Raw genomic sequence first — 16,616 nt, 5'->3', positions numbered from 1 at the left:
AAGAGTGTCTGCTAAATGACTAAAACGTAAATAGAACAATACAACACAAATGATTCATAGCTGAAACGTGACTTGGGCATATCAGAAAGGGGTCTAAATGACTGTGCCACCGCACCTGTATTCTTGCTGCTGTAAGTACATCTCCCTTCCGCTCAGCCTGAGTGCCTGTACAGTTCAACAGATGTGCAGCTCTGAGAGGTGGTTGGTATTTCAGTGGAGTCTGACAGAATCAAAAGGCAGCTACTGAATCAGAAGCTCCCTGTCCTGTGATTGGCTGGCGCTGTCTTTGGTTACATGGGCAGGAGGATGTGAGGATACTACACATGATGCTCCCTGGGCTGTGGGCCCCCATAGAGTGAACTGGGTCCCCTCTTCTCTTCTCTCCTATCACATCCACCAGACTTCACAGGCCTAAACTTCAAAGCCTGTTCTGATGTCACTGGAGGCTGCGGTGGGTGGGTTCTATGTGCTAGTTAGTTAGTTAGATCGACTGAGGCCGAAACAGACAGAGCTCTTTTTCAGACAGCTAAAGGGTGAAATAGACCCTGAGAAGAGAAAATGAGTGGGAGGAGAGAGAGAGATTCACAAAGAAACCTGAAAGTGACTGAATTCCTGACGCTATGTTCCACCTTCATAGATGGCTGTATTCAACACAAGCGTGATTGTTAATTACATTGCCTAATTCAGCATCCAGGGGCAAGGACATTCATCCATTTAATGTCTGAATCACACAGTGTACTCGAGGGACAGAAATAATTGGTCGACCACTTAAACAGCAATCATCACGCAGACAGAGTTAGGGTACAGTACATCGTGTCTCTAATTTTCTCTCCTTGCTTTCCACAGACAGCAACTTCCTTCTTGGGAATGCCCAGGGTCGTCAAGGTTACCCCATTGTGTACTGCTCGGACGGCTTCTGCGAGCTGACGGGGTTTGTGCGCACTGAGGTGATGCAGAAAACATGCACGTGTCGCTTCCTGCACGGGGCAGAGACCAGTGAGAGGGTGAGGCAGCAGGTGGACAAGGCCCTGGAGGGACAGCAGGAGTACCAGGGGGAGGTGTGCTTCTACATGAAGAACGGTGAGCATTCAGTCAACACATGGTGGCCCGCCATACAACCAGATCTATCCAACCAGATCTATATTTTGAATGTATTTTTAGAACAATGGACAGAGGATGCAACAAGTTCACTTCTGCACAATATGAAGAGGGAGTAGAGTAAAATACAGTCCTCAACTCCACGTGTCATTAGAATTTAACTCAGTGGTGTTCAAGGTCATTTAAATTAAGAGTGCAGATTATTTAATGGGACAATATACAAACGTTTTGAGGAAGATCATTTGAAAAACACAATTTTATTGAGTAAAAGTATTTTGGTTAATTTTCATTTTGATAAGAGATGAAAATGCAATGAATTGAAGGTTATTTGTTGACGTAAACATATACATTTACAGATTTTGTAGGTTATGTCATTAGATCTGGGGTGGGATGGGATGGGGTCATGAGAAATTATTGGGAAAAGAACGGGTTCCCCAAACGTTCTGGCGGGACAAAATTGGGTCCCCGCTGAAAACATTTGAGTACCACTAAATCTAACTTCTTCTATAATGTTGCTTCCACAGGAAATCCATTCTGGTGCCTTCTTGACATTGTGCCAATTAAGAATGAGAAGGGTGAAGTGGTTCTATTCCTTTTCTCCTTCAAGGATGTCACTGAGTCGTACGGAAAAAGCCACCATCACAGCAACAGGAGAGGGGGGGAGGGCACAGGTATTCTACTAACTCCGCAACACTGTGGCTTACACCTTATTGAACCGTTTATAGTTCAGACTATGATGCTTTAATAAGTGTAAAAACCCATTCATTATGGTCCTTATGTCATCAGGCATCTCAGAGGACGCACATCAGAGCAGAAAACGCAGCCGTTCCCACTTTTCCCAAGCCAGGGAGAGGGGAAGGACTGTCCTGTACCACCTCACCAACCAGTTCTCCAAGAGGGGCAAGGGGAAACTGCCCAATGTGAGTTCCCATGGATCTCACTGGACCGTACAGTAGAGTGTATTGACTCATTGACAAAAAAGGAATTGTTTCTTTAGAGGAAAGGCATCATTTCATTATATTACCAACTGCTTTCTGAAAGATGACGTCATTTGTTTTCATACCACATGTAAAATCACATTCTTACCACATTCAAATGAAAACATATTTGAGCAGACGTGTTTTGGAGCATATAGAGCAAGGTGACATTTACCTATCCATTTGAGGAAGGTTGAGCTTGGCCCAGATAGAGGAATTGATCAGGCAGCCTTTGAAGCTCCGGTCGGCTGTGTGTGGTCTTTGTAGTGCTGGTATATATAGAGCAACAGAGAGATGCAGTGTGACCTTTTGCAGATTGGGACACGGGAAAGCTGGGGTATCATCTGACTAATTAAAGGAAAGTACCGGAAGAGAGGTCACGGTATGACACAGCAGTGGACAGACAGAACCAAGGGTGTTCAACCTTTTCCCTCTTCCTGTCTTAAATACATGTTATATGAGGTAGTTGTTATTTAAAGATGAGTCAATTGTACCGTTAAATGCTGAGAGACTTCAAACTTAAAAAAATCTATGACATATATGAAAATTCACTCTCTCCAAATTCTTCCTTTTACATACTTGATGGTGATCAGTCAATGTTTTTATCATTGTGTAAAAAATGTGGTTACCATTGACAACAGCATGGGCTATGTGGCATTGCATGCTTTGAAAAAGGTTCAAATTTGCGCTTTTGCTGTGACAGTTCTGTACACATTCAGTTGTTGTTGTGCATCTAAATCCTCCATGTGCAATTACCAACGAATTATCTCCCATAATGTACCCAGCTATTATCCCACCAAGGGTTCCCACTTGGAGGTTCTGCTGACCTATTCAGCAGCATCTCTAGTCATGTTGAAGAACAACAGAGGGAATTTACTTTCAGATCTCATTACCTCAAGGGATCTCCATAGTTCCTCATCCATATTTCATCTCCTTCATACTGTGTCATTTATGGAGGATAAAGTCAGTGGTTCTGCATATGTGTTGAAAAGAACATGTCGATAACGGTCTCTCCCGGTCTTTCATGTATTGTAAAGTGAAATGCGGTTCCATTTGATCCCCAGGCATGTTAGATTACCTGCTACTGTTTCTGCAGCTACTACTTCTGTGAGCCTGTGGCCACTAAGTGCATGATTTTATTTGTATTTATTTATTTATTTCACCTTTATTTAACCAGGTAGGCCAGTTGAGAACAAGTTCTCATTTACAACTGCTACCTGGCCAAGATAAAGCAAAGCAGTGCGACAAAAACAACAACACAGAGTTACACATAAACAAACGTACAGTCAATAACACAAAAGAAAATAAATTATATCAAAATCGCTGTACAGTGTGTGCAAATGTAAAAGAGTACTGAAGGTTATATGTCTGTCTTGAAAAGATGCCATTGAACCCTTAAGATGTTTCTTGATTTTAGTTTCTGATTATTTGTGTAATTGTTTGACATTTTACTTCACTGTTAGGCGCTAGTAACACATCATTTTGCTGCACCCGCTTTACCATCTGCTAAACTGTGTACGCTACCGATAAACTTTACCATCTGCTAAACTGTGTACGCTACCGATAAACTTTACCATCTGCTAAACTGTGTACGCTACCGATAAACTTTACCATCTGCTAAACTGTGTACGCTACCGATAAACTTTGATTTGACGTCCTTTATTCCTAAAAGGAACATTTACTTCTCCTCTCTTGTGCCACAGAGGAGTTTGGATTGGGGTCAAGGGAGAGCTGCAGACACTGATTTTGATGTAGCTAGGGCAAGTAGGTTTCAGTGCATTCTTGAGATGTTATCATAGATACAAGTGCCACTGTGCCAGTGTGGTGTTTTAGGCTTTGTCTGTGACCTGGGACCTATGACCTGTGACCCTTGGCCCCTGTCTCCCTGCAGAGTGTATTCCATAAGCCCTCTCTCCCAGAGTACAAGGTGGCGGCGGTGCAGAAGTCCCGCTTCATCCTGCTCCACTACAGCGTATCCAAGGCCCTGTGGGATTGGCTGATCCTCCTGGCTACCTTCTACGTGGCGGTCACCGTGCCCTTCAATGTCTGCTTCGTCAGTCACCAGGACGACAACGACTGTGACTCCCGTAGCACCATTGCCAGTGACATCGCCGTGGAAATGCTCTTCATTCTAGGTAACATACTGTTGTATAACAGTACTGAGAGTGGCAACATAGTACTCCAATGGTAAATGTCATATCACTCCGGTGCCTAAATGAATTGGCCCCAGTAGCTAGCTCCTCTGGAATATAGTTGATCAAGAATAGTTATTTCCTGCTGTGGCAGTGGGTGTTTCCTTGGAAATCGGTCACGCTTGACTGTACTCTCTCACCAACCTTCATTACCAACTCATCATGGTGTCTGTGTCACCCCTGGTTACAGCTCACATTTTGAGCCACAGTTAGAGACTTCCTGTCGCCGATGGATGTGTGATCCTAAAACAGTTGTGATGGGGCTCAGACTTTTTTAATTTGAGGAAATGGTAGTTATGTGCAGTGACATTCATGTACAAAATTATCATCACATCGTGTGTTATTCTAAACCGTTGGTGTCATGCCATAATTAGCATTTACAGCTCACCTGGAAAAATGCTGGAATGTAGTAGCCTATCCACTCACTTTACACACTTGTTGTGTAATTGAGTAAAGGATCAAATATTATTTTGCTCATGTTCTGGTGGGTTTTCTCCCTGTTCCTCCTCAGATATCATCCTGAACTTTAGGACCACCTTCGTGAGTCAGTCGGGTCAGGTGGTGTACGATGCCCGCTCAATCTACCTCCATTACTGTGGCACCTGGTTCTTTATAGACCTCTTTGCTGCTCTGCCCTTTGACCTCCTCTACGCCTTCAACATCACAGTGGTGAGTTTGTATGGGGGCATTGACTGTGCATGTATGGGTGTCATGGGTGTTTGGCTTCAAATGTGTATGCAGTTCCTTATCCTATCTTGAACAGACAGTGCTTATTCGATAGCCCTTCCCAGAATAATATTTTTCCCTCTTAAAATATGTTGTTGGTCCTCTTTATTTCCCATGAGCATTGAATTGTAACGGATTAGGTCTGCCACCTCCATGCTTTATTGAGCTGCTCCTTCCTTCTCTCTAGTGTCCCTCCCCCATCCACTAGCTGCACTCCCCATCGCTCTCTCTCTCTGTCTCACGGTTTAAATCTCAGCCAATAGCCTTCTCACTTAATCCTACCTGGGCTTCTGAGATGTGATAGCGTTCAACTACCCCCTTTTCCACCAATCATTTGTTTCTCAAGCTTTCCAAGAGATGTGCTGTTCTTTACTGATGAATGTATCTTTAGCCTCTGGGGGAAGTGGGATATTGGAGTGGTAGGAGGAATGTTTGCTCACTGCATCTCAGCTAGACCGTATCCCTGGAGATATCAGTTCAGTACAGAGGATAGATCGTCTATACTGTATATAATGTCTGACAAGTTCAACCGGACTATGACTCAACTCTCTAACGTCTTTTGGCCTTTACACATGTCACAATGCAAATTGTCTTCTCTACATGAATCGTTGCATGTAAACATGTCTGTTACCTCCTGTCCAGACCTCGCTGGTCCACCTCCTGAAGACGGTGCGTTTGCTGCGGCTGCTGCGGTTGTTACAGAAGCTGGACCGTTACTCCCAGTACAGTGCTGTGGTCCTGACCCTGCTCATGTCTGTGTTCGCCCTGCTTGCCCACTGGATGGCCTGCGTCTGGTACGTCATTGGCCGCAAGGAGATAGAGAGCAGCGACCCTGTCACCTGGGATATAGGTGAGCGCCTGTTTGTTAGTGTTTGTGTGTGTATGTTTGTATATTGTGTGTGGTTGTTGGACCACTCTCACACAGTAGACACATCAACATAATGTTTCCCTTTGTCGAGCTCCTTGGCTTACTATAGGGAAGCAGCCATGTGTGATCACTATTCTCTCTAAATGTGTCTGTAACACAGTAACTCATTTAACTTGCCTGACAGCTAGATGCTATGGCCACTCTGCACACTCGGTCCCTGGACAAGCCCGAATGCTTCTGAACTGGTTTCTCAGTCCATCTCCCTCCATAACACCCTCCCAGTCGACCTCACAGCAAGTGTAGGACACTCGACAGAGACGGTTTGAGACTACTCCCAGCAAGGATACCTCACACTCTATAATATCACCTCTGGACGGAGAGAATCATCAGTCAAGCAGACACAAAGGAAAAAGCAACCCAAACTCTTTCACTGGTCTCCTATCAGATCCCTGTAAAGCATTTTTCTTTTTCTCCTCCTCTCTCTTCCTTTGTCTCCCCCCCTCTCTCTCTCAATTCAATTCAATTCAAGGGCTTTATTGGCATGGGAAACATACTGTATGTTAACATTGCCAAAGCAAGTGAAGTAGATAAACTAAAGTGAAATAAACAATACAAATAAACAGTAAACTCTCTCTTTCTCTCCCTCTCTCTTCCTTTTCCCCTCTCTGTTTCCCCCCTCTCACTCTCTCTTTCTCCCTCCCTCTCCCTCTCTCTGTCCTCCCTGTCCTGTTGTACTCTCCAGGCTGGCTGCAGGAGCTGGGGAAGCGGTTGGAGACCCCATACATCAACAGTACGGTTGGCGGCCCCTCCATGCCCAGTGCCTACATCGCCTCCCTCTACTTCACCCTGAGCAGCCTCACCAGTGTAGGCTTTGGCAATGTGTGTGCCAACACAGACGCCGAGAAGATCTTCTCCATCTGCATCATGCTCATGGGGGGTAAGTCCATCTGCATCATGCTCATGGGGGGGTAAGTCCATCTGCATCATGCTCATGGGGGGTAAGTCCATCTGCATCATGTTCATGGGGTGATAAGTCCATCTGTATCATGCTCATGGGGGGTAAGTCCATCTGCATCATGCTCATGGGGTATAAGTCCATCAGCATCATGCTCATGGGGGATAAGTCCATCTGCATCATGCTCATGGGGGGTAACTCCATCTGCATAATGCTCATGGGGGGGTAAGTCCATCTGCATCATGCTCATGGGGGGTAAGTCCATCTGCATCATGTTCATGGGGAGTAAGTCCATCTGCATCATGCTCATGGGGGATAAGTCCATCTGCATCATGCTCATGGGGGGATAAGTCCATCTGCATCATGCTCATGGGGGGATAAGTCCATCTGCATCATGCTCATGGGGGGGGTAAGTCCATCTGCATCATGTTCATGGGGGGGTAAGTCCATCTGCATCATGCTCATGGGGGGTAAGTTAATTGGAAACGAGGCAGTGTTAGTAGACATCTTGAGACACAAGCTTCTTCTGAAATGACTTCTTGAAGACATTTGTTGTTTTTAAGACATCTTTAGCAGTATTTTCTTCATTCTTTCAAGACATGTATTAAAATAAATCCTCTTAAGGATCCGCCCCTTTTTTTTCAATTGTAGCCTAAAATGACATACCCAAATCTAACTGCCTGTAGCTCAGGACCTGAAGCAAGGACATGCATATTCTTGATACCATTTGAAAGAAAACACTTTGAAGTATGCGTAAATGTGAAAGGAATGTAGAAGAATATAACCCATTAGATCTGTTAAAAGATAATACAAATAAAAAACAGCAGTTATTTTGTATTTTTTGTAACATCATCTTTGAAATGCAAGGGAAAGGCCATAATGTATTATTCCAGCTCAGTTGCACAAATGCTGATGCTCCAGATACTCAACTAGTCTAAAGAAGGCCAGTTGTATTGCTTCTTTAATCAGGTTAACAGTTTTCAGCTGTGCTAACATAATTGCAAAAGGGTTTTCTAATGATCAATTAGCCTTTCAAAATGATAAACTTGGATTAGCTAACACAATGTGCCATTGGAACACAGGAGTGATGGTTGCTGATAATGGACCTCTGTACGCCTATGTAGATATTCCATAAAAAATCTGCCGTTTCCAGCTACAGTAGTCATTTACAACATTAACAATGTCTACACTGTATTTCTGATCAATTTGATGTTATTTTAATGGACAAAAAAAGGTGCTTTTCTTTAAAAAACAAGGACAATTATAAGTGACCCCAAACTTTTGAATGGTAGTGTATGTGCAAAGTTTTAGACTGATCCAATGAACCATTGCATTTCTGTTCAAAATGTTGTATCAAGACTGCCCAAATGTGCCTAATTGGTTTATTGATACATTTTGAAGTTCATAACTGTTCACTCTCCTCAAACAATATCATGGTATTATTTCACTGTAATATCTACTGTAAATTGGACAGTGCAGTTAGATTAACAAGAATTTAAGCTTTCTGTCCATATCAGAAATATTTTTTTGCTTCTTACAATCTCATGATAATCACATTGGCCTACGTTAGCTCAACCGTCCCGCGGACGGGACACCAATCCCGAAGGAGTTTGTATTAAGATGTCTCGAGATGTCTTCACAAATCTATTAACAAAAGTCTTAAGGCATGGTGACGGCTGGGTATGACTCTCTTCTGCATATGTATGTGCTTTGAGCACAAATTAGTAATCTTGTAATACTCCTTAACCCCCATGTTCCCTGTTCCTCGTCCGACCTGCAGCCCTGATGCATGCAGTGGTCTTCGGTAACGTGACGGCCATCATCCAGCGCATGTACTCTCGGCGCTCGCTCTACCACACGCGTATGAAGGACATCAAGGACTTTATCCGTGTGCACCGTCTGCCCCAGCTGCTGAAACAGAGGATGTTGGAGTACTTCCAGACCACCTGGTCTGTCAACAACGGCATCAACGCCAACGAGGTGGGTCGCATGACACATATGTATTTAACAATGGTGGTAACAAAAGCCGGCCAATGATTACAGCAATCCAATGCTTTCAAATCCCTGATGAGGAGTGGGCAAGTGCACACTTTAGGATAAGGATGGAAAATTGGAATGCAGCCATTAGGGTAGACAAACATACTGTACTGACAGACTGGTCTTCATATATTTTCCGATGTAAATAAATTGCCTTTCAGAGAGAGTACACCTTACGTTGGGAGTAGATAATTAATTTTCTACATTCATCTTTTGTGTCACTGCCAAGGTCTTTTTATCAGATGGTGTTGACAGTGTGGGTGTGTATTGTCACATTCAGACATAGATGGCCTCGTGGTCTAGTCGTGTCTCCGTGTGGGATGGAGGATTCTAAATCATCTCCACCTTTCTTTCCCAATCGTCTCTCAGTCTTTGCCCAATGAGGTGAGATTGGTTCTTTTAGAAAGTAGTCTTTTGTTCATAGTGATGGGCTAAAAGTGCTCCCTATTGTTGGAATAACCTACAAAATTCCTTGCATCTTGATTCCTTGGTGCCACTACGGCAGTTTAGGATTGCAGTTGTTCCGATTGATTCTAGAGTATTATTTGTTGAAATTGTGGTGTTGAGGTGTGGTTATTTTTTATTCTTCTTGTTTTATTTGTAATGCGCTTTTTTTTTCTTCCTGTTTGTGAGAAAGTGTTTGTACTTAGGGCACCATTAGGAATGAGGCCCTGGTCTCATTTGGGCTACCCTGAATAAATACAAGTTAATATAACCTTTTTTAAGTCTCTTCATTATAGACTACAGAGACAGGAATAAAAAAAGATGGTACTCATTTACACCCTCTCATCATCAGCTTCATCATTTATTCTCTGCTGAAGGCGCGACAACAGACGCTACGAGGGATCCCAAGAACTCGCAGATTCCTTACACCTCTGAGCTGGTGCTACTGCCAGGCTAGCACTAGTGAAACAGATCTACAGTGCACATGGAATGTAGAGATTTGAATCATCTAAGAAAGCTCCCATGAAAACAACTACTGTACATTGAAGTGTGTAGCCACTAGCCAAAATACAGCTAGCGTCCAACACAAAATACAAGATACTGTATACTCACTGAGAATTGTGTATGTTTCAACAATAAATCTAATACATGTTTGTGAATAACTGGTAATTGGCTGTCCTCTCAGTGTTCATAGGCTTGAACTTGGTTTCTATGGTCTATCATCTCATTTAGCTTTCATCCTCGGACACCACTGTCCCTCTCTGGTACCTCTGTAATCTGATACAAAACCATTGCATTGTGGGTGTTGATGTCCTCCTTCTCTCCTCCTGTCAGCTGCTGCGTGACTTCCCAGATGAACTTCGTGCGGACATCGCCATGCACCTGAACAAGGACATCCTGCAGCTGCCTGTGTTTGAGCGGGCCAGTAGGGGGTGTCTGCGCTCCCTCTCCTTGCACATTAAGACCTCGTTCTGTGCCCCGGGAGAGTACCTCATCCGCCAGGGGGACGCGCTGCAGGCCAACTACTTTGTCTGCTCTGGGTCTCTAGAGGTGCTGAAGGACGGCATGGTCCTTGCTATCCTGGGTACGTCTTAGACAACTCACTTCCCTGTTCTGGAGTACACTCTCTTTTTATACCTCCCTTTTTCTTTCTCTCGTGTCGGCGTTCCGTCTCTGTTATCAACTCTTTGGCAGCGTCTGAAATGGAATCTTATTCCTTTTATAGTGGAATACTTTTGTCCAGAAAAGCAGTGCACTGTATAGGGAATAGGGAGCTAGCTTCCTTTATCCCTCAATTGTTATCTCAGCAATATGGATGTTGTCATTATACTGTATGAGAGAAGAATCAAATCAATTCAGATTATTAATTGGGTAATCTGTCTCTAGGCAAAGGTGATCTGATTGGGGCAGACCTGACAGCGCAAGATCAGGTGATCAAGACCAATGCGGACGTGAAGGCTCTGACCTACTGTGACCTGCAGCACATCAGTGTCCGTGCCCTGAGGGAGGTCCTGGGCCTCTACCCAGAGTATGGCAGTCGCTTCAGCTCTGATATCCACCACAACCTCACCTACAACCTGAGAGAGGGTAGCGAGGCAGAGGTGAAAGCCACACATGCTCACTCAATCACTCACTCACTCAAAGTTTACTCTATGTGGACTGTGTAAACTGTAATGGAATTGTGATTCATTCTGACTCACTGTCCAGGGACTGACAAGGTTCTCACGGTCCCCTCGGCTCTCTCAGGTAAATGTGTGCCTTTTAATTACTATACTACAGATGGTAATTACTATGACCTGTCAGTCTGCTCCTGACAGATAACTCAGGGATGCTCCTACAGCCACAGCCAACATATCTACAAAGTCACAGCTTCACATGATCAACAAATCAGAGCTCAGAACATTTGTAGTCATAGCCAGAATCTTTTAAGCTAAATGTCCAAATAAAATATTTACACCTTGACATGTGAATAAGGCTTTGTGACTCATCATTCCATTTTTCAAAGTGTTTGAATATTTGGTCTGGGACAGAAACATTTAAATGATTGAGGTTGATAGGAGGGTTCTGGTCCCTGACCCATTGCCCTTCCCTCTTAGGTGAACATATAACTTGATAAAAGGCTGAATGCAATGTTCTCATCTAGCCCATTCCCAGATAGAACTTCACTCTGAAAGAAGCATGATTGCAACTCTCACAGCCCCATTTTGCCACCTTTATTGAGGGCTTAACAAAGGGCTGTTATTAGTGTGTCTCTGTATCTCTGTGAGGCTGATTTTGTACTCTTGTTTTTGTTGTTGTATTTGAGTGGGTGTTGGAGTAGGCGTATGCCTTTGTGTGCGTGCACATGCATGTGTGTTTCAATGACATGTGAGTGTCCACGTGTTAATGTTTCTACATTGTGCGTGGGAGTTAGCTGATTCTCTCAACTCCTACTGAAAATGCCAAGTAGGCAGTTCACCTCAGTGAACCTAATTTCCTATGTTGGCCACTAAGAGAGAGGAACAGCACTGACTCACAGCAGAACAGCTATTAGAAGGAAATTACACACAATCTCTTGTTACCGAAGTAGGTGAGGATGGAGGGGAGTGGTCCGAAGGGGGCTGGACCCTGATTATTTAGCATTTTTTAAACACCTGAAACATATTTTTCCTTTAATTTAGAGCCATAAACATTATGCCTAATTCTGCTCTACACATTCCAGAGGGAGTTATTCTGACTGTTGTTAATCGCAAATCTCAATATACTGCACTAACATGCCTAGGATATTACATCCTAGTTTTTTTCTAAATCTAAGCGTACCTCTTGACCGGTCTGCTGGTTATTTTTTTTAAGAAACTAAATATGCTTCTCTGCATCTCTGATAAAATCTGGATAAAAGATTAAGATTATTCAGTACACTTAGTAATTGCTTGGTTTTCTAAAGTCTACCAACCTTGCCAGCAGGCATGCCAGCTAAGATAGTTAGATAAGCTACTCTAACTTGATTGACAGCCTGAAATGGCTTGGTAGCTAGTTATGAGGTTGAGGAGATTGGGAACGTATCTAGCTGGCTAGCTATAGCCAACTTCATAGAAAATGATATGGCTCTAGATTGCAGGAGAAAGCTGTTTCAGGTGTTTGAAAATATAACAATTCTCCAACATGCCCCCCTCCGTACAACCCCCCAGCCATCCTCGCATACTCTGTGCCCACTCAGATTTTTAGGGTGCATGACGCCCCTGCTACCCATTACCGGCAGCTAAAATCAAATTGAACTCTGTGTGTATCACTCTACACTCTCTCTCCTCCTCCACTGGCAATAGGCTACTGGAGGGCATGCATGGTTGTTTGTGAGGACTACAGAGAACCTGTTACTCATGCCTCTCCTCTCCCACCCTCTGCCCCTCAGGAGCGAGTTGATAAGGACCACAAGCTTCCCTTCATTGTGGAGGCAGAAGATGTGGAGTCTGGTGAGGACATGAGCCACTGTCCCACCGGTGCATCCCACCAAGGACGGCTGCTCCTGATGCATGGCCTGAGCAGCCCCGTATGCCACCCTGGCCTCAGCAGCCTGCTGGGGGAGGAGCTTCGACATGTCAGTGCGCTCCATCTCTGCCGCGCCCCAGCCCAGGGCTGCAGAGGCCGTAGCCCCTCCCCTCAGCTGCTGTCCAATGATGAGGTTACTCCCGCCCCAGTGCCCAACATGGTCACAGACCACAGCTCATCCAATAGGCCAGCCAAGCTGCTTATACCCTCCCTACATTGTGTCAGCCCTCTGGACCTCAGCCCCAGGTGAGTAATGAGCCTAAGGTTTGTAGGATTATAAGACTATAACCCCTAACCAAAATGTAAATCACATTTTCCAATGGATTTACCTGGTAATAACAGCAAAGACAGATTGCAGTTCAATTTATTTAACTGAAAATCACTTCATATTTAATCATAACCCACTTAAGTATGAACCTCTCTTCCTATCTCTAGGGTTGTGGATGGAATTGAGGATAATGGGCAGTCATTTCACTTCAATGTGGATCAAGGCGAGGCAAAGACCAATAGCAAAGGTAATGGTCTCAGGTTAAACAATGGTTTAACTACAAAAACTATATTTTTCTAACAGTGGTTTTCTAACAGTAAATAGAAACGTGTTTTAGGCAAGGATACTGAATTGATTGGTCAGAAAATTGTGTTTTTAGAATGATCCAAAGCAGTACAAGTAGGCTATTCATACAAATGAAATGGTATGAGCAAAGTGCTTGATGTTGGAGTGGGGTGTGAAAGCACTGATCTCATCCATCCTTGCCCATCCCATCCCCCTTATAGACCCATTCCAGGTGAGCGCCAACTTACTTCTGGAAACAGAGGAGGTGAGACAGAACATCAGCCAGCTAAGCAAAGAGGTATGAACATACGATCACATTGACGGAATAAACTGACACATAAACCAACATCAATGAACTGATAAATGAATTATATGCTCCATCTACGTAGAAAGAGCTCAAGAGACGGAAACTTTTTTGCTCTCCCACTTCATTTTCCGTACTCTACTTTCGCTGTACCCTAAAGAGTGTCTAAAAACAGGTCATCCCTGACACACTTTCAGCATTAAATACACCACTCAGGCTATGTAGGCAAGAGAACATTTAAAGACATTTTTCCTCAAATAAAATGTAGGATTGTTAAATTGGAGATGGTCCAGATTTGAAAGCTCACGTAACACGGACTGATAATTTATGACTGTGCTTGTTTTTGGTTTCCACCATTTCTGACCTAGAAAGAGACAATAGAACTCTCCTGCTTTGGAATAATTACTATTCAACCAAGCAACAGATTATAGCTTTCATTATTCTGCATGCCATCTATTTTCTAGATGAATACCCTTAACCAGGAGGTGTCCAACCTGACCAAGGAGCTCCACGAGATGATGTGTTTCCTGCAGGCCCATGTGACCATGTTTCATTACCCCTCTGCCATCTCCACCTATCCTTACGGCCTGCAGATGGCCCCTAACCCCAACCCCAGCAGCAACATGACTGCTGCCAATGACTGGCAGACACGGGTGCCTTTCAGTATGCCCGCTGGACCTCACCCATCTCACCTCCAACATGACCCCCTCAGCCACCCTGCCAGGAACATGTGGGCCTACAGTGGGGGGCCCCCCCAGGGCAGAGGTCCCGCCATGGGTCAGAAGGTGGAGGTTGAGCACTTTCACCAGACGTCCAATCCCAGGTCATCCTGTTTACATCTGTGCTGCTCGGACAGAGGCAGAACCACCGGTCAGGGACTTAAAGCCCAGTACAGGCCTTTCCCGACCTCCAGAACTACACCCAACTCTCCCTACATGGGCCACTCCCAATGCCGGACTGGGCCATCTCTTCTGAACCTCAGCTCTGCCTTCCCAGTACTCCCAGGTGCGTGTCCTGGTCAAGTTGAGTACAAAGCCTCCATCCCCACCATCAGTACCTTTCGTCCCCTATGTTCCCCAGGCAGCCTCAGCCAGTCCCACCCCTCCCTGAGTGTCCAGGTCAACTCTGACCACAGCCATTCACCGTCCATCTCCCCAACGCCTATCCACGTCTCACTGACCCCTACCGGCCAACCACAGCTCCACACCACCTTCAGCTCTCAGTCTGGGGTCTACACGTCTGTCAGCCCAACATACAGTCAGACGCACAACCAGACCACCCAGGGGCAGGGCTCTCTCAACAGAGCCAGGAAGAATGACCTGGTGGGCTCCAGCCCTGTCCACACACTGGACTCATCCCTACCTCTGGTGGGGCAGTCAGCAGGGCAAGAGCCAGACTGTGGAGGGCCTAACATTGAGTATCCACAGGACAGGGAGAGACCTAAGAGGATGCAGAGTGATGCTGAGCAGGCAGAGTCCCAGACCCAGGAGACCAACATCAGCACACAGCAGGCCCTGGAAGTCGAGCCTCTCTGGGGCTTGGAGGTGACACATTAGCAGCTGTCTGGAGCCCCACAGAGACCAGATAAATAAACTGGAACATTACTGCTGCGAAATAACGCTGAGCCCATCAACTCAACTCTCCCTTTTTGGTTGCATCTCTTATGCTACATGAGTTTACATCTGAGAAATGAATGATTGCTTTACAGTCTAAAACGTACACCACACAGCAATCACACTACATAATATCAACACTGATTGTACTACTACTTGATGTACTGTTTATTTAATTTGACTGTAAATACAGCATTGATATGGACCAGAGATTATGAAGACAAGCTGACTCAGTTTACAAAAATATTGAGCTTTGTGTTTATTACGCATTTCTTGCGTATTACTAACCGGAGGGTATCTCTAGACATATCATATTGAGACCTGGCAGCCATGGAAACAGCAAACCCCACCCCTTTCCTTCATTATATTGTGTTTACATAGAAAGTATCATCACCTAAATGAGCATTATTTTGACATGTGATTTCATTGTTTGTGAACACACTGTGGAGATCATTCTACAAGCTGTCTGTACATTACAGCATACGACCAATGTTTGTGCTCATTATTTTAAGAAATTGTCTCTTGGCTAGCCTGCCAGAGGATTGCTGGCCAAAGAGGACCTATGGTTATCTGTGTTTTTCCCTCTTCAGCAATATGGCTATTCATAACTCTGCATCTCTTTTTGCTCTTGTGTCTTGAAAATGTTCTGACCTTTTCTATGCTGTATATTTTACTGTTTATTTGGTAACAGAGACTGAAATAAGATGTGCAATGTATAGCCTATTGTACAAGCAAAACAGTTTCAGAAGCGTACAAATTACAGAATGATTTGAACAACGTGTGCAGACTGAAAGAGTTGTATATCATTTTGTTTGTTTGTAACTGATATTAGTTGTAAAATAAAACTATTTAGATGCAAACAGAATATTAACATATATATATATATATATATATATATTTTTTTTTTAACAGGGACTCAGATAAATACAATTACATCTGAAGTGAAAAATGAAATAACTTGAAAGGTTAAACTGAGCAGGTCACAGTAGTGGTACACAATTACATAAATATTGTTAGTCAATCACTCAACATCCAACAATATCTCTTTAGATAGACCTATGCCTTTAGATAGACCCACCCTAAAATACTGGGGCTTCTCCATTTGATGCCCACAACATGAACGTTTGGGTCAGTGAACTTACATTTATGAACAAAATTTAGATCTGATGTCAGATGATGGCAAATATCATGGTCTTTAGCGCCACCAGATGGTGATACATTTAAAGCAAACTTCTGTAAATATTTTATTAAATACATTTGAAAAACTATGGGACCGAATCTGAGTTGTTGATTGCCTATCTGGTGCCAGGAGTGTTTCTTTTGA

At 44.1% G+C, this 16,616-nt stretch overlaps 1 protein-coding gene across 1 annotated transcript in view; it reads left to right on the top strand.

Annotated features, from left to right (window-relative positions):
- Positions 1 to 16,157, top strand: part of kcnh4a (potassium voltage-gated channel, subfamily H (eag-related), member 4a) — a 28,148-nt gene extending 11,991 nt beyond the window's left edge. Inside the window, exons 2-16 of the mRNA XM_029727625.1 lie at positions 847 to 1,080; positions 1,623 to 1,769; positions 1,894 to 2,018; positions 3,967 to 4,210; positions 4,779 to 4,936; positions 5,636 to 5,843; positions 6,604 to 6,798; positions 8,597 to 8,796; positions 10,132 to 10,381; positions 10,684 to 10,898; positions 11,005 to 11,043; positions 12,686 to 13,068; positions 13,258 to 13,337; positions 13,597 to 13,673; positions 14,144 to 16,157. Coding sequence (XP_029583485.1) covers positions 847 to 1,080; positions 1,623 to 1,769; positions 1,894 to 2,018; positions 3,967 to 4,210; positions 4,779 to 4,936; positions 5,636 to 5,843; positions 6,604 to 6,798; positions 8,597 to 8,796; positions 10,132 to 10,381; positions 10,684 to 10,898; positions 11,005 to 11,043; positions 12,686 to 13,068; positions 13,258 to 13,337; positions 13,597 to 13,673; positions 14,144 to 15,235 — 3,647 coding nt within the window. The 3' untranslated portion in view covers positions 15,236 to 16,157. The remainder of the gene's footprint in view (positions 1 to 846; positions 1,081 to 1,622; positions 1,770 to 1,893; positions 2,019 to 3,966; positions 4,211 to 4,778; positions 4,937 to 5,635; positions 5,844 to 6,603; positions 6,799 to 8,596; positions 8,797 to 10,131; positions 10,382 to 10,683; positions 10,899 to 11,004; positions 11,044 to 12,685; positions 13,069 to 13,257; positions 13,338 to 13,596; positions 13,674 to 14,143) is intronic.
- Positions 16,158 to 16,616: the final 459 nt, after the last annotated feature.

Source organism: Salmo trutta, chromosome 32 (genome assembly GCF_901001165.1).
Source record: "Salmo trutta chromosome 32, fSalTru1.1, whole genome shotgun sequence".
Classification (NCBI taxonomy): Eukaryota; Metazoa; Chordata; class Actinopteri; order Salmoniformes; family Salmonidae; genus Salmo; species Salmo trutta.
The sequence above is the reverse complement of the archived record's forward strand: the minus strand, read 5'-3'. Positions and strand labels throughout refer to the sequence as shown.